The following is a 14,401-nucleotide window of genomic DNA, read 5'->3' as shown; positions in this document are numbered from 1 at the left end:
TATAAAATAAAACTTTGGGATATCTAAAAAAAAGTTTTAGGAGAAGGAAGGATACAATTGTTTTTCTCTGGTTATTTTCACCTCGGATATTATTTATTTATCAGATATCCCCTGATGACGCTAGTTTGCGAAACCGGTCGGGAAGGAGACAGGTGGCACCTTTATACTGTCCTTTACTGCTGACCCATACACGCGTGCAACTTTCTCGGGGTTCCCATTGCATGGGCCCCGTAAGTTTTGTTTTTATGCTATTTTTACTATAAAGACTCTATATTAAACGGTTTACACTTAGAGTTGCCATTTGTTTGTTTTTTATGATGTTTACTGATATCCATTCGTGAGATGAATCATTGCTGAATTGGTTGATCCTGGACAGACTGTTGCTTCCTGATGTCCTACCAAATCGTTGATACAACCTTATAATGTGGGTTGTCACCAGCTTTCCTTTTTTGGGGTATCCATGATTGCAGAGCTGTGCCGTGACCCCTATACTTATTGTGGTGGAGATTTACCTGCTCTTATTCTTTGTTGAAGACTCGTCTTTCGTTTTTGGACTCTGCGCTGATCATATATAGGATATCATTTAAGTGTTAAGCTGAGTACACACGTACGACGAATGTCACCTGGCAGGGATTGTGATTTGATCCCTCGGGCGATAGTTCAAACCAAATTCTGTAGCCTGCTAGCTACCAACACATTCTGTTTCTAAGGAGGGGAAAAGAAGGATGACAGAGAGGTGACTAATGGAGCAGGCAGTGAGGGAAGGAACCATATCCTCAAACCACTGCAGCGGATAGACCGATGTTGCATCGGGGGTGGTCAGGGGCCATTATACACATGCTAGGACCGTCTGTCATGTGTGTGTATGCAGCTTTAAGACAGATCCATAATGAATCTGTACAGAAAATTACGTGCAGCCGCGTCATGCGTAGCCCGAGCGCAACGCGGCTGGGGTTACGCATGACGCAGCTGCACGTGATGTAAACAGGAAATAGGAGGGCAAGAGGGTGGACACTCTGCGTGTAGCGGCAGAGGGCGCGGCGGCAGCTTTCCGTGAGTGGCAGCACCGAGCGGATCGCGGCAGGAGAGGGGGATAATGCCACCAATGCTTTTCTTTTCCCCCTTCACAGGAGCGGAGGACCTGGCGGCGGAGGTGGCATCCGAGAACTGCGCCTGAGGAAGTGAAGAGGATTGCGGCTGAAGCGAGGGAAAGAGGAGCATGGCGGCAAGATGGGTAAGCGCTTTCCTGCGCACTCTGCAACATTTTTTTGGTGCATTTGGCATATAAGACGCACCCAATTTCCCCCCCCCCCCCCCTCCCCTGTTTTGGTGAAGAAAAAGTGCGTCTTATATGCCGAAAAATACGGTACTTATATCTACAGAAGTTTTCTGACGATTTAGAGCATGAACTAATTGAGAGTTTTGATAACACATTAAAGGAGTTTTAGAAGCACCCAGCTTTGTGATAATAGTGTCTATATGACATATTTGCCCTTGCTTAAGAATGTGAGACAGCGAGTCAACCCCCTCCCCTAGCCAATACTTTTCAGCTCTCTCAACTCTGGAAGTCTCATATTGTTATATATCGCAGAATAATTAGTACAGCCAGTGATACCCTGCATGGCCCTAAACCTGCCCCAAATCTTTTGCAAGACTCAGGGTCTCCGCCCTAAAGTTAAAGGATTTCACTGCATTCGCCACAAGGGCAGCGTAAATGTAGTCAAATCCCAGAAATCTATTAAGCAGTAATCTGGAAGAATCCAATAGGTCTTCATGTAGCCAGCAATATGCTGAGCCTGGGAGGCCAAACAATACACCCAAGCATTGGGGACTGCTAAACCACCCTCATCCATGGGGTATTGTAGATACTGAAGTTTAATTTTAACTCTCCCATTACCCCAGATTAATTCTCCAAATATTCTATCAATATTTTTAAATAGTTTTAGATGTTAGTATTAATATTCTATCTATAGTTTTAAAATGCTCCTATCACCCAAATTATTAGCAGGAAGTTCCATATTCAAATATGCTCTTCGAATAATTATAGCCGTAGATTTCGCAGGTATAAAACCTGATTGATCAGATTTTATTATGTTTGTTATTACTTTAGAGAGATGATTCGCCAAGACCTTTGACAGTATTTTCACATCTGTTGTAAGCAGGGGAATTAGTCTGTAAAGGTGCGTACACACGCACTACGGCCGCCAACGATGGGTCCGTCAGACCCTCCCGCTGGGCGGACTTTCAGCCGACAGTAGCGCATGTGTATGCGCTGTTGATGGACTGATAAGGCTGTTTCTGAACGATCCGCTGCGTACACACGTGCTACTGCTGGCTGAACGTCCGACGGACCTGTCGTTGGCGGCCGTAGTGCGTGTGTACGCACCTTAAGAATCTGGCTGTAAGGGATCCTTACCTGGTTTAAGTAAAATAACTATGATGGTCTCCATCATAGAAGGGGGGGGGGGTTCTTTTTGAAATATATGATGAAAGACTTCCAGTAGTTCAGGTAACAAAAGTTCTGAATATCGTTTATAGACCTCTATGGGCATACTATTGGTACCAGGGGTCTTACAATTAGGAAAGGAAGCTACTGCGAACACAGGCCTCAAAGTTAAGGCAAACAACATTAAAGCAGTACTCTGCAATGCCAGGTCCATAAACAACAAAACAGCAGTTATTCATGATCTAATAGAGGCTTCAGATCTAGCTTTAATTACAGAGACATGGTTGGATCAGAACTCAGGAGCCACTCTTGCAGCTGCGGTACCAGACAATTACTCAGTTTTACACTGTAAACGGCAAAACCGCAAGGGAGGAGGATTAGCTTTGTGCTTTAAATCCAGTTTGAATATTAAACCCCTTGCTGTAGCCCCCACCCACTCTTTTGAATGTCTGGCAGCCGAACTCTCAGCTGAGAAAAAAATAAACATACTGCTTGTCTACCGACCCCCTAATGGTGGTTCAGCTTTTCTCAAGGAAATAGCAGAACTTGTATCTTGCATAACACTGAAACACCCTAGGTGGATAATTCTGGGAGACTTTAACGCATGGGTCGATACACACTCTTCCCAATTTGGAACTGAGCTACTTCTCTTCATGAATGAACTGGGCTTCTCTCAAGCCATCAACCTCCCTACCCACAAAAAAGGACACACTCTGGACCTCATTTTCCATTCAGAACTCCTAATATCCAATGTGGAAATTGATCCAGTAGTTTGGTCAGACCACCACACTGTCCACTTCTCCTTTACAGCACCGGCTACAAAACACCAAGTGAAAGAACTAATAAAATATCATTCCTTGAAAGGTTTGACACCCCAACACCTGCAGAACAGCCTCAATCTAGGCGGACTGACAAATCACAACTTAGGCCTTGAACCCATGGTCCTTAAATATAACCACGATGTCTCAGCCGCTTTTTGACAACTCTATAAAGGAACTAAAGAAACAGGGATGCAGACTGGAACGAAGGTGGCGCAAACACCAGTCCCCTGATGACAAACTTTCCCTAACTGCTCACCTGAAAAAATATCAAACGGCGATTAGCAAAAAGAAGTCCTTATTCCTGTCTCACGAAATTGCAAATGCAGCCAACAGACCTGCCCAACTATTCCGCACGGTTGACAGTCTCTGAAATCCATCTTGCAGGAAATCCAGCATCAGACCTTCACAGGAACTGTGCGAAAAATGTGCCCACTTCTTCTCAGACAAAGTCTCCTCCATACGATCTGCCATTCAATTCACAGCCCAAGAAACCCATGCAGAGCCATATAACAGGTGCAAAAATAGCCTACCACCATGGTCTGATTTTAAAGTAATCACTGAAAAAGACATCTTGGACTTCCTCTCAAACCTTCGCCAGACTACCTGCGATCTGGACCCTGGCCCCACTAAGTTCATGTTGAAATGCCCTGAACTATTTACACCGGCATTCCACAAAATAGTCAACGGTTCCTTACAAGAAGGGTGGTTTCCCTCTACTCTGAAAGAAGCAATCGTCAGGCCACTACTCAAGAAATCATCCTTAGACCCAGATGCTCTAAACAGCTACAGACCTGTCTCTAACCTCCCCTTTCTGGGAAAAGTTATTGAAAAGGCTGTCTACCTCCAACTTGAAGACAGGCTCTCCAGAAACAACATCCTTGACCCTCTTCAATCTGGCTTCAGGAAATATCACAGCTGTGAAACAGCCCTGACCCAGATTTGCAATGATCTGCTCATTGCAAGAGACAAGGGTCAATGTTCCATCCTGATTTTGCTCGACCTCTCAGCGGCTTTTGACACAGTCGATCATGAAATCTTGCTCAACAGGCTACAAGAGTACTGTGGCATAGATGGCATTGTTCTCCAGTGGTTCAACTCCTTCCTGGCTGGCAGAACACAAAGGGTAGCCTTAGGGCCCTTCCTCTCCAACCCTGTACCACTAAAATCCGGTGTACCTCAGGGCGCAATATTATCCCCTTTACTTTTCACCATATACATGCTGCCACTTGGAGAAATCATACAAAAACATGGCCTGACATATCATTGCGATGCTGATGACACCCAGCTATATTTGTCATTCAAACCTGGCATCACAGACCCTACTCCACAAATAAACTCATGCTTAGCTGAGCTTCAGGAGTGGATGAATATTAATTGGCTAAAACTTAATGCTGACAAAACTGAGGTTCTTGTTATCGAGGGCCAGGGCTCAACAGCAAAGCAGCCCCAATCTCAACCAACACCGCTAAGGATAGGGAGCTCAGACCTGAAAAACTCAGACTGTGTGCGCAGCCTGGGAGTACTGATTGATAGGAAATTAAGCTTCAGGAATCAAATCTCAGCTGTTGTGAAACATTCCTTCTTTCATCTAAGGAATATTGCAAAGATTAAACACATAATTCCTTCAGAGGATCTTCCAACCCTAGTCCATGCCTTCGTCACATCAAGGTTAGACTACTGCAACGCCCTCTACACAGGCCTGCATAAGAAAGACTTACGCCGCCTGCAATTAGTACAGAATGCCGCTGCAAGGCTGTTAACGAGCCAACCCCGCCATTGCCACATAACACCAACCCTGAGCTCACTCCACTGGCTACCGATAAAATGGAGAATTCTGTTTAAGATTGGCTTACTGACATTCAAATCCTTGCACAATCTGGGCCCTGGATACCTGAAGGACTTGTTGCAACTGCATCACACCCCCCACAATCTTAGATCAAAAGGACGCAACACCATGGTCACCCCCCCAGAGTCCACCTCAAAACCTTTGGAGACAGAGCCTTTTGTCATGCTGCCCCTACACTTTGGAACTCCCTGCCACACCCAATCAGGACAGCTCCATCCCTGGAAACATTTAAGTCTACCTCTTTAGTCTGGCATTCATGAACATCTGACTATCTCCTCTGTAACAGAACCCAGCCTGCAACCCTGTATTAATCTGAGACACAACTATGCGCTTTGAGTCCTATGGGAGAAAAGCACTTTGCAAATGTTATTGTATTGTATTGTATTGTATTTACTCCAGCATAATAGGAGCATCCAACAGAGCCTTATCTTCATCATTTAGCGTTAATAACGGAATGGATCTTATATAATCTTTTAGCTCATCTTAGGAATAAGAGATCTTTGAAGAATATAGATTGCTATGGTATCTCTCCAGTTCCCCAAGAATACCTGGGGTATCAGTACAGATACATGGCAAGGAAATGAGGCTGGTGATGCGCTGATCCACCTTTTGCGCAATTTTCAATTTTACTTGGTAGCGCACCCAGGCTATGCATATGCATATGTTAGGATTTAGTTAGTGTTAGGTCCCCTCCCATCGAGGATGATTTCTTCGCAGTGCGAGGAACGAGTACTTAACAAGTTGCATGCAAGCTGGTACAGGAAACCAACATCCTCCAGTGGTAGACAGGTCATGTGTATGCTAGGTGTGTATTTTACCCCACAAGTGGGGCTTGCACTCTCTTGCAGGTAGGCACTTATCTGTTTTTAAGTAGCGCTGCTCATTTCCTTGCCATGTACTAACTTAATTAATTTTTGGTCAGCTGCTCCCACTTAACAGCCTTGCTTTTGGTGTATATGCAGAGCTTCTGTTTGGGTTCAAGGTGCATTTGCAGTCTCTGGGGGGGCTCAGCGCACCTCTGGTTGGAGGCCATTCGGAGGCGGCCTGGTGATGCGCTGATCTACCTTTTGAGAAACTTTCAATTTTACTTGGTGGCGCACCCAGGCTATGCATATGCATAGGTTAGGATTTAGGGCTCGTTCACACTTGCTCTGAAAACGTATCCGTAGCTACGTTTTTTGTCCCGGAAAAAACGGGTCCGTGGGTGATCCGTGTAAAACGTATAAAGAAACTGAACGGACAGTCCGGACCTGCTGCATTTTTCCTGGACCCGGATACACGGAGGATAATGAAAGCCTATGACAAAACGGACCTCCCTCTTCACAAACAAAATTGAACATAAAACGTATGCCAACATGGATGGCCAGAACTTCCTTCTCCTCCCCTCAACGTCATCTCTGACAGCTTCCTGTTGACAAGCTGGGAGAGACGAGAGCAGCCATCATGGCCACCAGGAGGTTTATCAACGTGGAGGACCTCATAATGGCTGTCCAAGAGTACCCAGAGCTCTACGACAAGAGCCATGAGAAGCACAGCGACCTTCCACACTGCAAGCTGTTATGGGAGCGCATCACCAAGCAGTTTGTGGAGGAGTATGATCAGCTTGCACCCAGGAAGCAGAGCAAAGAAGGTGAGTGCCCTGGAATGTGTATGATACATGTTGCCTAGTGTGATGTGCTCTTTATATATATGTTTAGTGCCACATCCCCAACACCAACTGTTTTCTCCACACTGCAACTCTCACCTGCCGCCACCCACCCCCTTTTCACTCCACCACCCCCTATCTCCCCTGATTGCCACTTGTCTCATACATCCCCCCCCCCCCCCATTCCCCAGTGACACTCATCCTTTCTTTCCACATCCCACTCCAAAATGCCACTTAACTACAACCCCCCCATCTCACCATCTCTTGTATGTCCACCCTCTCCCCCTCCAAAGGCACCCACCCCTGTATTCGACAATGCCCCTCCTATCCACCCAACACCCCAAGCCACCCACTCCAAACCCCCCCCCCCCATCCCCATCAGTGAACAAGCATTGAAAACAATTTTTAAAATTTTATTTTGAAAACAATATATTAAAATAAAACGTAACAAAAAGCCAACCTCCTCCCCCCTCCCCCCAACAAAAAAACATCCCCCCCCAACAAAAAAACATTCAAAATGTCCAAAATAACTAGAGAGGAACAATAATGTCCTGGGCTTGTATGTGTCCCTCTCTAGACATGAAGTACCGTACCATGTAGTCCCGATTCTGCTGGGCCTGTAGCCTACCCCTTGTTGCAAACCGTCGGATTCTGGGCAAATAATCCTGGTCGAGGTGCATAATGTTGTATCCTTCTTCCTGCCGAACAAAGTTGTGGAGGATGCATGCCGCCTTCACGACAGCTGTAGCGTTGGTAGGGCTCAGCTGTAGTGGCGTGTGGAACATCCTCCACTTGTTCGACATGATTCCAAACGTACTCGACCATGCGACGAGCCCGGGTCAGCCGGTAGTTAAACACGCGTTTTTCGCGCCTGAGGCCTCTTTGCCCAAACGGCCTCATCACATGTTGTGATAAGGCAAAGGCCTCGTCGCCGACGAAAACATAGGGGTAGCTTGGTGATGTTGTTCCAGGCCAAGGCTTGTCCCCGGGGATGTCCAGCTTATCGTCATTGAGAAGGCGGTGCAGTCTGGACCTCTGGAATATCCCCGAGTCACTTGAACCGCCATAGGAGCCAACGTCCACGTAGATGAAATTATAGTCTGCGTCGGCCACAGCCAGGAGGACCAGACTAAAGTACTTCTTGTAGTTGAAGTACAGACTGCCGCTCCTCGCTGGTTTCTGTAGCCGAACGTGTTTTCCATCGATGGCTCCTAGGCAGTTTGGGAAGTTGCACCTGTTCCAGTACAGGTCGGCAATCTCCGCCCACTTGCGAGAATCGGGAACTGGCATGTACTTCGCAACCAGACTGCACCATATCGCCCTGCTGGTGCGGTTCACTATAGCACTGATTGTGCTCTTTCCAACTCTGAAAGTGAGATGTAGACTTCCATAGCTTTGTCCGGTCACCAGGAACCTATAGAAAAAAAGTGACAAGATTGTTATTTGGTTTTGTTTCCACAGTTGAAAAGATAAAGACAAAATGGCGAAGTATACGTGACAGCTTCATTAAAGAACTAAAGGCGGAAAAAGCAGACCAAAGAAGTGGGAGTGGTGCATCGCGAAGGACCCCATATTGCCACACACCTCTACTGCGATTCCTTAGACCTCTCGTTCAAGATAGAGGGTGAGTTATTTTTGTTATAATTTTTTATTTTACCTTTGGTATGTATCCACTCTCTTGCCTTTATTTAATTTGTAAATTTATTTATTTCATTTTTTTTGGGGGGGGGGGGTGGTTGGGGTGGTGTGGATGGTTGAAACACTTTCACTTTCTCATACAAAATGTTGTTTTTTATCTACAGCACTGAAGATAACTTTGAGGCCATTTTAGATGATTCAAATGATGGACCAGCACTGTCCATTTTGGATGAGTCACCTGACACATCGATGGACACCCTGACCACTGTCAATCTGGATGACATTGCCGACGATGAACAGCCAAGTGTTTCAGCTGCCTCATCTGCACAACCTGAATCACCTGGTGAGGGACCACCCACCCAGCGTCCAAACACGGCTGAGTCATTGCGTAAGCAAGCAAGTGCTCGGGTTTCAGCTGCTCGCGGTCAGGCCAGATCGGCCAATGTGCAGATGGCTGGAGCAGTGTCAAGCCTTGTTGGGATGATGAAAAACCAGGAAGCCATAGTGTCCCGAAGTTTGCAGGACAAATCAGGTAGCACTATTTCCCATCAATACCAGCAACACATAGACACTCTGAGAACTCAGTTGGCCGAATCCAATGAGATGCTGCGCAAAGAAAGGCAGCTTTTTCAGGAGCAGCTACACAATTTGGGTCAACAACATCGCCAAGAGATAGACCTTTTGATGCATCACCAAAGCAGCAGCCTTTATCACTCGGTGATGTCACTATTGCCTTTAATGGAACAAGTGCCACGGCACAGGTTAATACATTGTCAATGCAGTTTGCTTGATGCGGTGAAAAACCACTTAGATTACTCTGCATCACCCACTAGGCCACCCTCTGCATGGCAACCATCTCCCACTCAGCCATACCACGGTCCATCTCCAAATCAGTCATACCAGGGTTACCAGCCACCACATTCTTTTCCTATCACCTCTGCAGAGGAAACTACCACGTATACCCAGCTATCACAAGGTAGTACCGCAAGCACTCGTACTTCTGCTTCCTCCCAGCCCAGTAGTGGCAAATACCCTTTTTTCCCCGAGAATGATAATAAATTTTAAGAAATAGTGTCACTGCTCACTAGTTTAAATATCTGTCTATCAAAATCAGATGTTCAACACTTTACCATCAAAGCCTGTCCAATGACAGTTGAGTGTGTTTTTGGTCACCTTCTGATTTTGATGGACAGGTAACTAAAACTAGCGAGTCAAACACAGTCTGGGATACAATAGTACTCAGTTTACTAGTTGTACTCAGTTTATTGCTACTTTCCAGTACTAAAGTTTGCTGCTGCACAGGTAGTATGCAAGAAAAATTACCTCTTTCCCCAGGCACCCTGGTTGCCTACTTTTGCAACCTACCATTCAAGACCTTTGGAACAGCACTTTCCTACCAGAGATGGTCCCTGGACTGTTGTGTGGGTGAGTGCTGTTCAGAGGGTCTTGAATGGTAGGTAGCCAAAGGTAGCCAGCCAGGCATTGCTTTGGAGTGAACACTTGTTTGTTATTTTGTAAAGTTTGCACTACTAAAGTTTGCTGCTGCACAGGTAGTATGCAAGAAAAATTACCTCTTTCCCCAGGCACCCTGGTTGCCTACTTTTGCCACCTACCATTCAAGACCTTTGGAACAGCACTTTCCTACCAGAGATGGTCCCTGGACTGTTGTGTGGGTGAGTGCTGTTCAGAGGGTCTTGAATGGTAGGTAGCCAAAGGTAGCCAGCCAGGCATTGCTTTGGAGTGAACACTTGTTTGTTATTTTGTAAAGTTTGCACTACTAAAGTTTGCTGCTGCACAGGTAGTATGCAAGAAAAATTACCTCTTTCACCAGGCACCCTGGTTGCCTACTTTTGCCACCTACCATTCAAGACCTTTGGAACAGCACTTTCCTACCAGAGATGGTCCCTGGACTGTTGTGTGGGTGAGTGCTGTTCAGAGGGTCTTGAATGGTAGGTAGCCAAAGGTAGCCAGCCAGGCATTGCTTTGGAGTGAACACTTGTTTGTTATTTTGTAAAGTTTGCACTACTAAAGTTTGCTGCTGCACAGGTAGTATGCAAGAAAAATTACCTCTTTCCCCAGGCACCCTGGTTGCCTACTTTTGCCACCTACCATTCAAGACCTTTGGAACAGCACTTTCCTACCAGAGATGGTCCCTGGACTGTTGTGTGGGTGAGTGCTGTTCAGAGGGTCTTGAATGGTAGGTAGCCAAAGGTAGCCAGCCAGGCATTGCTTTGGAGTGAACACTTGTTTGTTATTTTGTAAAGTTTGCACTACTAAAGTTTGCTGCTGCACAGGTAGTATGCAAGAAAAATTACCTCTTTCCCCAGGCACCCTGGTTGCCTACTTTTGCCACCTACCATTCAAGACCTTTGGAACAGCACTTTCCTACCAGAGATGGTCCCTGGACTGTTGTGTGGGTGAGTGCTGTTCAGAGGGTCTTGAATGGTAGGTAGCCAGCCAGGCATTGCTTTGGAGTGAACACTTGTTTTGTGTTTTGTTAAAGTTTGCTGCTGCACAGGTATGCAAAAACAATAGCTCTTCAACACTCCCCCCCCCCCCCCCCCCCCACCACCACCACCAAAATTGGCTAGCTTCATATTGGTCAAACACAGTACAACAAATAAAGGCACAGCTAAAATAGATAGCATTTCAGACAGATAACAAGAGCCAATGTCTGCCACATTGTTCAAGCAAACATCTCCACTCCCAAGCCATGAGCACTGGGACAATGGAACAATGGGACAATGGGGGTTGTGGGGGATGGTTCAAACAAACAAGAAGTATTGTACCTTGAAGCAGAAATGTTCTTTCAATTTTGAAAGTTATGTTTGGCCACCATGTTGGTGAATGCCATTTTGTTGTTGTTTTTGATAACCAAAAAATAAATTTTTATTTTTTGTTGAAAATAAATAGTTTGTCTCATCATTACAAAAAAGATAAAAGATGATAGATAAAAGACATAACATACCGCAGGGTGATCATAAGTTGCTCCTCTGGAGTGATGGCTTTTCGCATCCTGGTGTCCTTTTTCAGAAGGTGGGGCCTCAAGATGGTGAGAAGGTGATCAAACCTTGAAGACAAAAATGGCAACAACATTAGCCTGACACAGGTACAGAGTGTGTGGACAGGTAAAATGTTATTTCAGGTAAGAAGAAGGTACTTACAGGTCCACAGACATCCGTCTATATTTAAAGAACTTGACCGGGTGTTTTCTCAGGTCTTGATAGAGGACAGAAAATTGCCCCTTTTGCTGTCTCTCTTGCAGGAGAGGATGTACCCACCATCTCCGCACTCTTGACCGCATGAGGGTCCCACTGTAGTACAGGAAGACCCCCATCCAAGCCAGGTTCATCCAGAACAGAAAGACAATGGGGTCCATGGTGCTGCCTGATGTTGTACTTTCTTGCCTGCTGTATTCTCAAGAGTGCATCAAACACATGGTACAGACAATAGACTATAACCAAACCACTCCCTGTACAGCAAAACCACTCCCACTCATTTGACATTGGTACAGGCACTCAAAAAACCTCCCCAGGACATTCCATATGCCTTAAAATGGTCAAAACACTGTTTTTTTCTAAAGATAGCCCCTCCCACTGGCTTCCTAGTGGTCAAGAGGTGGGAAATGGGTAAATATTAGCAGCATAGCCCCTCCCACTTCCTTCCTATTGGTCAATACCAATTGCATTGGGCCAGGTACGTTTTCTAAACGTTTTTTGGTTGAAAAACGGAACGGAAACGGATTGCAATTTTTCTACAAACGGATCCGTTTGCGTTCCGTTTTTTGTTTACACGGAGCCCGGACCGCCGACTGCGATCTGCAAACGTGTATAGTGTGGCCCAGGCCTTAGTTAGTGTTAGGTCCCCTCCCATCGAGGATGACTTATTCGCAGTGGGAGGGACGAGTACTTAACAAGTTGCATGCAAGCTGTTACAGGAAACCAACATCCTCCAGTGGTAGAAAGGTCATGTGTATGCTAGTTGTGTATTTTACCCCACAAGTGGGTCTTGCACTCTCTTGCAGGTAGCCTTGCTTTTGGTGTATATGCAGAGCTTCTGTTTGGGTTCAAGGTGTGTTTGCAGTTTCTGGGGGGGGGGCCTGGTGATGCGCTGATCCACCTGTTGCGCAATTATCAGTACAGATAGTCTGAGAGGCTGTATTTAAAGAAGCTATAAACACTGGAGGATTGTGTGCTTTTGTAATTACAGATAGTAAATGGCCAGTCTGGTCACCGTGTTCAAAAAAGGCTTGCTTCATAAAAAATAGTTTATGTTTTGCATTGGTCTGTAAATAGCAATTTAGCTTATCTTGTGCTTCTATCCAGGTACATTTATTTCCTTGTGTTGTGGAGATAATAAATTGAGCCTCAAGGTGCGTACACACGCACTACTGTAATGAACGACAGGTCCGTCAGACCCTCCCGCTGGGCGGGCGTTCTGCCGACAGTAGTGCGTGTGTACAGTCTGTCAGGCAGACTGATAAGGCTGTTTCTGAACGATCCACTAATCAGTCTGCCGACAGACTGTACACACGCTCTACTGTCGGCAGAACGCCCGTCCAGCGGGAGGGTCTGACGGACCCATCGTTCATTTCAGTAGTACGTGTGTACGCACCTTCAGAGTCACTGACTGTATCAAATAAGACTTTTTCATGACTTCTGGAGTTAGATTTGATTTTATTCATTTCCTTAGAAAAGAGACCTCTTAGAGCAGCTTTTAAAGGGACTCCGAGCTCACAATAAAAAAGAAAGTTGAACTCACCTGGGGCTTTCTCCAGCCCAGTGCTGGTCGGGAGGTCCCACGACGGCGTCCTGGCTCCTCTCCAACACCCCGATCCGGAATGGCTGACAGGCCGCAGCCCGGGCGACACTCTCCCGAGTGTCGGGCTGCTCCTTCCGCGTATGACGTCACACGCCGGCCGCCTCGCGTCATCACGGCGGCCGGCGTGAAAGTACTGCGCATGCGCGCTTTAATCGCGCATGCGCAGTACTTTCACGCCGGCCGCCGTGATGACGCGAGGCGGCCGGCGTGTGACGTCATACGCGGAAGGAGCAGCCCGACACTCGGGAGAGTGTCGCCCGGGCTGCGGCCTGTCAGCCATTCCGGATCGGGGTGTTGGAGAGGAGCCAGGACGCCGTCGTGGGACCTCCCGACCAGCACTGGGCTGGAGAAAGCCCCAGGTGAGTTCAACTTTCTTTTTTATTGTGAGCTCGGAGTCCCTTTAAAGATTCCCACACCCAAATTAAACCTTCATGGTCTCTATTATAGTACAAAAATAACTTAATTTCATCCATAATCAAGGAATGAGAGGTGATTAAAGAAAGCCAATGAGGATTAAGTTTCCAGGTCAGTTGATAACGACCCGTACTCACCGCAGCCTGAAGTACCACTTTAAGAGGAGCATGATTAGAAAGTGATCTAGCTAAATAATTGACTTGAGTAACTAGGCCAAGCAGTTTAATGAGCTTTATATTGTATATGAACAATTGGATTTTTAGATGAACAGACGGTACAGTAGTATACACGATCAGGATCTTAGAAATTGAACTACATGTGCAAGGCAATGTATGTGAAATCTGGTTTATGCTAGTGATCCAAACACAGCCAGTCCTGATGGTGTAGTTGATGAAAGGAGTAGGGGATGGCTCTAAAGCAATCTGAACAGCATCTCTCTGTGCACCTAATGTTTCCATTTGTTCTAATACATTTATCACCCCATTTTACCTTACAAAAACAAATGTATCTATTTATTTTTTTAAAGGACTTTAAATGGTTAATAGCCTTACTGTACATTCGCTTTTCCTTGAAGTCACAACATATGATTGAACAGATTCTGCACTCAGTGATGCATAGTAGATACGTTTCTGTTTGCTAACAAAGATGAGATCTTCTAAGAACTGCATCCACAGCTTTGTGAGAATAGGAGATGATGTAGATGAGGGATGATGAGAAGATGAGGAGAGAGATGAGGTGATGAAGAGTTTTGTTTCCAGTACTTTGACACA

The 14,401-nt window shown here is 46.0% G+C and overlaps 1 protein-coding gene and 1 long non-coding RNA gene across 2 annotated transcripts in view; one reads left to right on the top strand and one right to left on the bottom strand.

Moving 5' to 3' along the window:
• LOC137541942 (uncharacterized) overlaps positions 1-14,401 on the top strand; it is a 45,190-nt gene that overhangs the window by 21,306 nt on the left and 9,483 nt on the right. The window contains exon 3 of the long non-coding RNA XR_011025310.1: positions 1,131-1,234. This is a non-coding gene — a long non-coding RNA (uncharacterized lncRNA). The remainder of the gene's footprint in view (positions 1-1,130; positions 1,235-14,401) is intronic.
• On the bottom strand, positions 7,259-12,039 carry LOC137540805 (uncharacterized). Its single transcript, XM_068261961.1, has 2 exons — positions 11,365-12,039; positions 7,259-8,172 (listed from the first exon to the last, which is right to left on the bottom strand). Exons 1-2 carry the CDS (start codon positions 11,490-11,492, stop codon positions 7,383-7,385), a joined length of 918 nt encoding a protein of 305 aa, XP_068118062.1. The 5' UTR covers positions 11,493-12,039; the 3' UTR covers positions 7,259-7,382.

This window comes from Hyperolius riggenbachi, chromosome 12, assembly GCF_040937935.1.
Source record: "Hyperolius riggenbachi isolate aHypRig1 chromosome 12, aHypRig1.pri, whole genome shotgun sequence".
Classification (NCBI taxonomy): domain Eukaryota; kingdom Metazoa; phylum Chordata; class Amphibia; order Anura; family Hyperoliidae; genus Hyperolius; species Hyperolius riggenbachi.
Note: the sequence above shows the minus strand (reverse complement) of the source record. Positions and strands in the feature narration are given on the sequence as shown.